The 10,517-nt window shown below is 38.7% G+C and overlaps 1 protein-coding gene across 1 annotated transcript; it reads right to left on the bottom strand.

The window, feature by feature from the left end:
* Positions 1 to 200: 200 nt before the first annotated feature.
* Positions 201 to 10,312, bottom strand: LOC116720347 (tetraspanin-5). The gene is made up of 10 exons (XM_032563550.1): positions 9,888 to 10,312; positions 7,085 to 7,135; positions 6,042 to 6,188; positions 5,779 to 5,949; positions 5,525 to 5,650; positions 4,049 to 4,096; positions 2,921 to 3,037; positions 2,768 to 2,829; positions 1,936 to 1,981; positions 201 to 1,827 (listed from the first exon to the last, which is right to left on the bottom strand). Exons 1-9 carry the CDS (start codon positions 9,969 to 9,971, stop codon positions 1,969 to 1,971), a joined length of 819 nt encoding a protein of 272 aa, XP_032419441.1. The 5' UTR covers positions 9,972 to 10,312; the 3' UTR covers positions 201 to 1,827; positions 1,936 to 1,968.
* Between the last annotated feature and the right edge of the window lie 205 nt (positions 10,313 to 10,517).

Raw genomic sequence — 10,517 nt, 5'->3', positions numbered from 1 at the left:
TATATTGCTGTGTGCAATCCAAATTTATCCCAGTTGGCTTGGCCTAATCTCATGCCATGTTTTGGTTTGGTTTTTAGGTATCCTGTTTTGCTCTTGGTATTGTTTTGGTCAAAAGGATTTAAAAACTGTTCTTTTCCAGCTTCCTGTCTGCATTCCCGTCCTCCTCACGAGCACAAAATCTCAACAAAACTAAACCCAGAAAACGTACAAGGTGACATTTATTCAGATGCTTGCAAACATTTACATATTTTACAATGTAAAGTCACTGGGAATAGAAAATGCACCATCTTTCAAATGACATTTATGAAAGGAACCGTCTAACCCTTAAAGGGTAATAACTATTATTATGAGAAACATACATCAGAAATTTTATTTTTGTATTCAAGTCAAAATACAGAATTTTACAGCCAAAATTAAGAATCTTAGCAATTTTACTTCCGTCAACATCTTAGAGTTGAATGAGGAAGTATTTATTTGTTTTCCAAGAAGACGTTTGATATTTACAAGAACTAACATAGAAAACAAACAAAAAATAAAAACAGATTCTAAGCAGAGATCACAAATATGGCACTAGATGGTGAGAAATAATGTGATTAGCAAACACAGACAATCAGAAGCTTTTATTGAAAAGAAAAAAATCTATATTTTTAAAAACCATTTCTGGTTTATTAAAGTATCTACATGAAGTCCAGTGAACTGAGGAAACAAATGTTTCGAAATGACAGTTTTGTCTGACGATGTTTCAGTTCAGCCCATTATGATGCAAATCATTTCAAAGCAGAGGGAAGATTTCCAATAAACCCGCTGCTGGAGCATGACAGGACTTTTTATGTGCAAACACAGAAACAACTGTATCCCGGCGCAGACTGATTTCAATATTCTCCTCAACCAAAACTGCTGGTGGAAAAGCTGGAGAGTTTTATGAGCCGGCTATAAATCGCATCTACATGCTGTTAAAGGGGAGAAGGGAATCAGCATGCAGTTAATTATGGCACTTGAGAAATTACTTTAAAAACATCCGGCTGAAGCAGGCGATATCAAAGTAGCAGTAATAAGCCAACATCTCTATCACAATTAGCTTGATTTCATCAGTGGAAATAAGTGATTCGTAATAAAATGAAAGAAAATAAAACTCACAAATATCTCCAGTTGTTCTTTCCCAATTAAGGAAAGAGGAAATAAAACCAAAACGCTGAAATTAACTTCATCACTGTTTCATGATGATTAAAGTGCTTCAAGCTGAATTTGGATTACACACTGCATCCAAGCATTTGGACCTTTTCTGTCGCTATTGAGCTTTTTAAACTTTACGCTAATCGGTGACATGACGCTGTAATCCCACAGAAAACGCTTCGCTAAAGTCACAGTAGCTTAGAGCAGAGTCCATTAAACGCTGAGCAAAGTGCCGACCAGCCAAGTCAAGTGTAATGATTCAATAAACACTGTGAAATACTAAATCAAATACATTTAGGCGAGCCAGTGATAAATCAGAAGGCAAACGGCATGCGGTGCATTTCCAGAACTTCTTTCATCTTTGCGCACAATCCTTCCATGCAGCAGTTACAAGCTGCAGCGGTAAAAACTCATTTTCAATCTCACTTTAGTTCCTTGTGCACAAATCACCTCCCTCCTCAGCTCCTCCATGCAATCTTTTTACTTTTAGAGCCGCTTGTATGGGGATGAATTAGACTGTTTATGGTGCTCTGCATCAGAGCTCTGAACAGATTTCAGAAATAGCATTTCATTTAAAACGACTCGTATCAATTTGTAATGAACTATTTACATGAGACTGGTGGAATCTTGGCTGATGGTGTCCAAACTTCAGTCCTGCAGAGAAAAGACGAAACGAAAATGTCAGTCCAAACACGTAGGGCGGAAAGGGAAAAATCAAGCGAATACAATGCAAGCAGAGAGACTTAATCTCTCTGTGTTTACCTGATGCATCCCTCCTGCCACTGTGTGTAGGTCTTAGGTGAACAGACTGCACACAAACAGAAGCCAGAGTGAAAAGAACAATGCCTCCTTAGGTTTGCAAATAATAGAACAGCACAAAGTAATACATAATTACAAAGCTAAAAACCCTTCCTGATTTTTTCTTCTAAAACACATACATATAGACCTTATTTAATGCAGCACAAATGTTTGATTTTATTCATGTAAACATACAAATTTAAGACAGTGTGCTGTCTGGAGACAAACTCTTTCCAAGTGGCCTTACTGATCCTCTTTCTTCGTGGCATTTGTAGTTTTGTCAACGCAAAGTAAGTTAAGACCTGGTGAAAATCTGGTCCTGTTTAAGGCTGGCTAAGGTCTATAATTAAGAGGATTATTTTTTATGACTTTTTGAGACCTTGCACAAACCCAGTAAGTATGTTTGGTGTGAAACAGCTGCCCCGTTCTCTCATCCACTCTTCAAAATCGTGATGGGAAACTCAAGAGAACGTGCCAATAAAGTACAGGCGCATTCAAGACGTTTACTCTGCGTAAATGAGAAGCATATGATGTACATGCCATGATCTGTGCCTAAATAAGTTAAAAACATCTGGAGCTGTGACCAGCAAAGCTTGATGGGAAACAATGTTCATCGTGTCACCAAGAACAATGAGAAGGATGATAATATCACCAAAGTTGAGGTTAACTTTAAGACATATTTTCTCCAAGGGTGCCAATAATTAAGGAGCGCTATGGAACAATTTGTCCAGGCAGCTCAGAGTCCTGCGGCTGAAACTCACATCCCACTTTTTTGTAATGAACTATTGTCACTTACCAGCTTTCTCTCACAGCTTCAATGTCGCTCACAAGATTCTGTGCCAAACAGATCCCAAATATCTAAGAACAGACACAAACAGACCAGATTAGAATGATATTAGAGACAGGAACACATCAGATGTAAGATGGTTTTTTTCACACACTTCCCCACCTGCAGTAATGCAATTCCGATGAAGATGCCCGCCACCACCGTCAGGTTGTCTTGAAGCCACCTCTCAAACTGTGGGACGCAGCCTTTGATGTAAATGAAGTTTCTCTGCTCTGAGTCCTAAGAAAACACACACATTCATGAGTTAAACCGTGAATTATTTTGATTCTTATTTCATGCAGAAATACTGTTGGGTCTGCATGTTCTTTGGTAATCCTTAACGTCATGGTTACCTTTGATGGGAGCACGTGGCTGTATTTTGATCTCTTGGTCTCCTTCTGAATGAAATCCCTCTAATATTCCCCACTTGTTAACAATAACTCAGCTCACTGTTTTCCTGTTCTGAGGCTTGTTAAAACTGCCCCACTGCAGCTCAAATGCAAGGCCAGGAAAACAAACAGAGCCTTCCCCTTACATTTTGCTGCTATGGAGAACAGCCAAAGCTAATGACGGGGGGAGGGGGCGTGAGGCTCAATTTGCATTGCATTGCTGCCGTGTGAGTAATACCACACGCCGCCCTGAGTACTGATGGAGAGCCAGCTGCTTCATTTTGAAGACGGAGGAGTTTGGAAGCGAAATGAAAGAGGATTATTGTGACCAGGGTGGAGCTGCCGATGAGCTCACGCCGCCTGGGGCCAAAGAACCGAGAGCCATTCACACTCTGCCCTTTACACTTTTATTGCCACAAGAGCTTTCTTTATGAATATCTCACTATAGTTTCTACAGTTAAGAACAAAATTATAAGCTTGGAGGATTTAGATTTAAAATACATGTTCATTTGATCAAGAAGGTCTGATAGGAAATGAGAGAGGCGGCTACCAAAGACAATGAAACAAGTAAAAAGAGTATCATTTTGTTTTAAAAAGTAATTACCTTTGTTAATTTCCTTTTAATAGAAAAAAATTGGCACATTCGACTCTTATACTCTTTGAAATAATCGTGAACTACATATTTTTTGGCATTAGAGCAATGAGACCGTCCCTGTAATGGCTAACCGTGCTTCCACCTGATGGATGATGAGCTTTAGCTCCCTCCGCAGTTGTTTTTACCAGATTCACTCCCAAACCATGATACTACAGCCATGGACAATTTGGACTTGCCTGTAGTTCAGAGTTTGTGTTTACAACTCACCGACTTTGCACGGATGTCATATCCACACTGAGTGTTAATGACGTCCTCCTGTGAAAAAAGGAAATGGTTTACAATTTAATTGAATTAATCATATCGCTGCAATTTGAATGGAAATAGAGAAAACAAATTGATTTTGGGAAAATGTATGTTTAAACGATTATTCTTATGAAATTTGGATTTATTACTATATAAAAAAGTGAGTCAATTCAGGTGGGGGAAAAAAACACATAAACAAGAACTGTAAATATCCTTCTTTTAAAGTTATTATTAAGCTGTCCAGCACTTATTTAGGCTGTTGTTAAAAGGATATCATTTGTGCTACCAATTTAAAGCTTTGATTATTAAAAAAAGAGAGAAACTTTAAAATGTTAAATTTACTTGCATATTTCTCTCCTTACAACTGATATGGATAAAAACTATTTGAGCTTTTCAGAAGTTTTTAACAGTTTCAAGTCAGTAAAATCCAAGCTTTTACACTCTAAAGATGTGAACGACGCAACCTACAGGTTATTCACAAAAAACATGACTTGGTCATAAGCATGTAACTTTAAATAGTTCATGGTATTAAAATGTCAATTTGAGACTATCCACTTAGAGGTAAAAATAAATAACAATTAGAACATGACTTATTCATTCAGACTTTAACATCTTGTCAACTCAAGTGTTGAATTATGTTTAGAATTACGTTTTTATTGGCAAAGAAAGAAAATATTTAGTGGTAACAACCAAGTAACTGTAAGAGTTATTCAGTGATCTGCAATTTTCCACATTGTTGCTGGTTGTCCCTGCATCCTTCAAACTCGACTTCTGAATGATTTAACAACTTGTTTCCAGCGAAGCTAAAGCATGATCTGTAGTAGCCCTTTTCTTATCATCACAGTTTTATCAAAACCATTAGAACAAGCAAAGCTCATTTTAGCAAAATGTGACAGAAATATGAATCAAAACACGTTTCAAATGCATAAATTATATCACTAAAAATGATTGAGTCTAGCCGTCAGTCCGAGTATCACTCCAGGAAACTTATTGCTGAATATGTCCATGATGCTTTTCTAAAGCACCGCCTTGCCGGGACAGCAGGTCCTGCAGCCGCTTTCATTAAAAAGAGTGCTTTGCTGCAATATTTTGCTGTCAAGGCTGTGCTTACTGAGCAGCTGTAGGAGTGTGTTTTTCTGTCCAAATGAAAACAAACTAAAAAAAAAATCCTTGGTAAAGGTCTCCTCCCTTCTTCTTTCAAACTTTCCTGTATGCTGAGTCTGAGGGAAATAAACATTGACGCTTTAACTTCCTTTTGGAAGATCGCCATCACAGCTGACATCGTCAGGCAGCTTTCTGTCATCTGGAAAACTTTTACAACATGGCCTCCACTGACCATGTTTCCTACTTCATTTAAACTCTTAAGAGAAGAATCGACATACTGTGCTCATTGCTATGTGTTACTAGTGAGACTAAGGAATGCTTATAAAAAATACATACAGCTGGATCTTTGGTGCAACAGGAAAAGGGCACTCCACATTTCTCACGGCTCGGGTTGGAGTCGGTGCAGTTGAAGTAAATGTTCAAATTCCAGTCATCAGCTCCAAAAGCTCCACAGCACTCCCACTGCAAGGTCAGAGAGATGTAAACAAAACTTGAGATGAATGTCAAAAAGTCCCACATCGCTGATCAATACAGGGTCAAATAGTATCGGGGAGAAATCAGAGAAGGGATTGAAAAAAGCTAGTGCTCACATATTCCTGTGTGAAGTCAATCAGGTTTTGAAGATCAATGTCATCCCTGTAAGCTCGAATGTTGTTGTTAATGAAAAAGTTAAGCTGATTCTTTATCCAGTCCTTGAAAACGAAGGCCAAAACTCCTGCGGTCAGCTCCAGGAAGAAGATGATACCCAGGAACACTGAGAACTAAAATACAAAAACAGTCACCATTTTAACATCAAGATAAGCGGAAAGTAAAAGTGGAACGAAATCTCCGAACAAGCCTGGAGGCAACATACAAACTTGAGAAGAAATGAGTTCTCCCGGAGCGCTCCAATGCAGCCAGCGAAACCGAGGATGAACATCACTCCCCCAACCACGAGAAAGAGCCACACCGGGTCAAAACCCCCCAGGTCAGTGATGGATGAGATGTTGGAGAGAACACCCTGGGGAGGAAGCACAACTTCGTGAGCATTAGAGATTCACTTTTAGCTGTAATTTTGGCCTGTTTGAAGGCAACACTTTCTCCCAAACTTATAGCATGTAACTTCCACTGAAGCAGAGGATCATGATCCTGAATGAGGAGATTATAGCAATAATATCTTTAAGGTTATGTGAAACAGTTTCAATAAAAAAATGAAAAAACAAATTTATCAATTAGGCTAATAAAATTGCAAACTTACTATCAGATAAATTAGCTACTTAGAGATAAACAACATTTAAATGTCTTTAGCAAACAGGAAACAAACCCAGCAAAGACGGGTTTGTTGTCCTTCTGTTGACCAAGTTTTTAGCTGACTACTCCAAAGGAATCAAGTTTTTTGGATTTAAAATACAATTGTTTGTCAGCATATGATATTTTTGGTGTTTTTCATAGATCCTGGCAAGAAGGCAGAATTGTCACAGCCTGTGAGAAAAAAAGTACCCACTGATTGAGCCCAATATTGGGTCTTTGCTAACTTAAAGTGGCAAATTCCTTCACATGACAACAATATGTTCTTTATGAACAAGTACTAATAGTACATTCATAAATGTTCTTCACATAAAGTGTGGAAATGGCTGAGCGCTCAGAGTCCCACTGTAACATTAGTACAGCACAATGAATCAGTCTGCAAAATGAATCGGATCAAATCCTCTCATTGTTCTTCAGGATGTCTCACAGGAAAACACGACATTCCTTCCTTATTCAGTAAGGCCACTTTTACATTCCACCCAGCCATTCGGAAACAAGTGAGAAATTAAAGAAAAATAATCTGCTGATTATTTGCAGATGTTGCCGGGTGTGAAGACTTGTATGATTAGCTACTTCCACTTCTGCCTCCTAAATATGTAACACACCCACCTTTTCGCTCCAAGCCCACAAGCCGATGCCAAGGAAGGCTATTCCTAGGAACTGAAAGAGAGGGGAGACCGGAAAATAGAGGGGTTACTTAGTGTTGACTACAACATGTAGACATCACACAGGAACACACGGAAAGAGAACACAGACAGACTTTTTATGGCTGTGGTCCACGGCTACATATTTCCCATCCCAGTCTGCAGAATCAGCAGGAAGCTCCCACGTTAGGAAGCATCTTTAAACTGTTTTATGATGGGCGTTTAGGAAAGCTTCCTGCCTAGTGTGCAGAAATTCAAGGATTTGGATCCGAGAATTTTTTACCTGATTTGGTGTATTAAGATGTATCTCATGGTAATGTCATGTAATTAAGCATATTATCACATTCATGGCATTAAGTTTTAACATTGAGTGGTAATTATTGTCTACTACAATAGCGGTGGTCTCCCACCTGGACCTGTTGCCTCTTTTACCTGATTTCTGATAAGGCGAAGAAAGGATGGGTGATGGATGGATTATTTTGAATAACTTCAAGACATATTATGATTATTTATTGTTGAGGGTGATGATGACAGCCTGCTGATGGTGGTCATTTCTGTCAGTCTGCCCAAGGGAAGCTTTGGCTATAATGGAGCTTGCTACCATTTGTGAGTGAAAGTGTGTGTATGAATGGGTTAATTGTCTGAACGTGCTTTGGAGTCCTCTGACTTTATAAAGTGCTGTAGAAATGCAGGCCATTTACCATATGTGGAGTTAATCACTGATAAACTCGATTGTTTACATTGTGTCTGGTTTTATGTTATCCAAGAGAGCCTAAATATACAATCCCAGAGGATGTTATCAACATATCAAGCCAACAATAATTATCAAGATTTTAAGGGTTTTTATAGGCCTTAGCATGATTTTTTGTTTAGGTTCAAGAACATGGATGGTGATAATAATTGTATGCCATCTTGGCCAGGTCTCCTCAAAAAAGAGATGCTAGTCGGAAGTGACTCTTTGTGTAAATTACATTTAAATCTTCCATCTAAACCACACTGTCCCAGGGCTTTACCTAGCTGCTATTTATCTGTTTTCTGAACATAAAGTTCTCCATATGGTAAGTCAAACAAACATATTTTTGCAAGTCTGTGTTTAAAAAAATTACAGCACTGTCCAACATAGTATGGACCGATGAGGCTTTTCCTGGCTGATACAGACTTTCGATTTTCTTTTAGGTCTGACCTGGCTACTGATTTTTCAGATACCAATTTTATTTATTAAAATTATTATTATTTATTTAATTGCCACTTAGGTTTAATTAAGCATTTTTGAATTTGATTGAAAAAAATACTAAAAGATATAAAAGAGCAAAACCAAAGAGGAATACTCAGATGGTGGAGCATTATAAATTAGCAGCAGATTCCCAGATCAATTTAATGAAGAGTTTACTCTAGATTCATTAATCCACCTCAAAATAAGTTCATTAGAAACAGTGTTAATGTGCCTGTTAGAAAAAAAATTCTTTATACTTCAAAGTGAATATTTTTAGGGGATTTATGTCTCTTGGAGTGGGATTTGTAGTTAAATGTAAAGTCTGCTGGACACCTTTTGACCAATGTGTGAATTTAGGTCAACAAACGCTCTGGAAAAAGAAACAGGTCACATCTGCCTTAACACAATGTTAAGATAGGTCGAACAGTAAAAACATAGATATGATTTGCATTAAGCTGCATTTTATTGACTTATTTCTATCACTAAAAAATGTCATCGCTGTTCTCTGTGAGCTTTAGAATCTCAGCCAATAAAACGGTAAATCAGGTGCCAGACCTGATCACCTGATGCATGATACATAAAATATGGCTATTGCAATATTGCACAAACAGACTGTAAATTGTCTGTTTGCCTACTGTGAATTGTTGCAGTTGTATTCAGAATGACTACACCCCTAAACATACAGCCAAAATCGCAATGCAAATGTGTATGTCTAAGCGCACATCGTACGTTAGAATGGCCTACTCAAAGTCCAGACCTTAAATTCAATTGAGAATCTGTGGTTTATAAAACTTGTAAAACTGTTCACAGAGATTTCATCCACTCTGACTGAGCTTGAGCTGTTTTGCAAAGAAGATTGATAAAAAAAATAAATAAATATAATCAGCAGATGTGCATAGCTGGTAGAAATATCCCTCACAAATCTGCAGTTGTAACAGCTGCAGTAGGTCATCTCTTAGGCAAAAGACAAATGCAGGCCATATTTTTATCTTTAAGACAGCACACACTCAACAAATTCATATTTATGAAATAATTAGAAACAGTAATTACAGTTGGAAAACTGTCATATTTAAGTTTTTAGGAAAGCTTTGTACATAGACACTCGTTTGATAGAACCAAAGGTTTCATCTAAAGGGGAAATATTGTCATTTTGAATCCAGTTCTCATCTCCCTTGTCAATAAATACCCTTTCTGATCAACACATCTTAATAAAACCAGTATGATTTCAAACCTAACAGCACTGAGTAAGGTGGTGTTTAACCCGGGAGGCCCACGACGAAGTGTTGCATGATGTGTTTGTTTTCCTTCGTGGGAGCTCCACGCTGCTGCACAGCACTACCAGAGATGTTGACAGGTCTGAGCGCACTTTTCCCTGCAAAAACATTATCATTGCGGCCGCAATCCAACAAAAGCGAAGGCGTGCTGATAGGTGACAAAGGGAGCAAGTGCGCGAGAATAAAAACCTGTTCTGTCCAACAGCTCGTCTACACAATTCAGAGAGCCGCGAGAGACACAGTGCATTAGAGAGAGGGTCTGGGCAGCAAACGGGACTCACCCAGAATATGATGTTGAATCCGAAAATGAAATACTTGATGCAGCAGCTCACTTCCTGAGCTTTGAAATGCTTCCCTGACATCATCTGGACGGCTTCGGTTTCAGAGTCTCGCCCGCACCAATGGGAGGATTCGCATCGACGCTTCTCTGATGTTTGACAACAACCTGGTGGCTTGGGTGGAAACACCCTTTAATGTTTTTAATGGCTCCAAATTTCAGCGGCTCATTGGAAGCATCATTCTGCGTCTCCGCGGAGAAAAGGCGCAGATGGAGCTGCGGAGGGCGGTCGGTCAGTCTGTCGACGGTCCAAACATACCCACTCAGGACACACAAAGAGGACAGCTTGAGTGAGTCCACTGTGAGAGCCTGGTTAGAGATGGTGGTCCCCCAGCTGACCCGTAGTTCAGACCAAAGACATAGCGGTTGTCATCTGAGGGGCATTTCTGAGAGCCAATCAGATTATGGTGGTGTTTTAGAGGGCGGGACTTCCTCTTGGGCCCACGGTCTAATGTGGGATATTATCATAAATATGTATTCATGTCTATAAATATTGTTCCCAAATGTCTTATTTTTGTAATATTTTGCTAATTTACTTGAACTATATAATAATACTACTACTACTACTACTACT

Source organism: Xiphophorus hellerii, chromosome 5, assembly GCF_003331165.1.
Source record: "Xiphophorus hellerii strain 12219 chromosome 5, Xiphophorus_hellerii-4.1, whole genome shotgun sequence".
NCBI lineage: Eukaryota > Metazoa > Chordata > Actinopteri > Cyprinodontiformes > Poeciliidae > Xiphophorus > Xiphophorus hellerii.
This window is presented reverse-complemented; position numbering and strand designations above follow the sequence as displayed.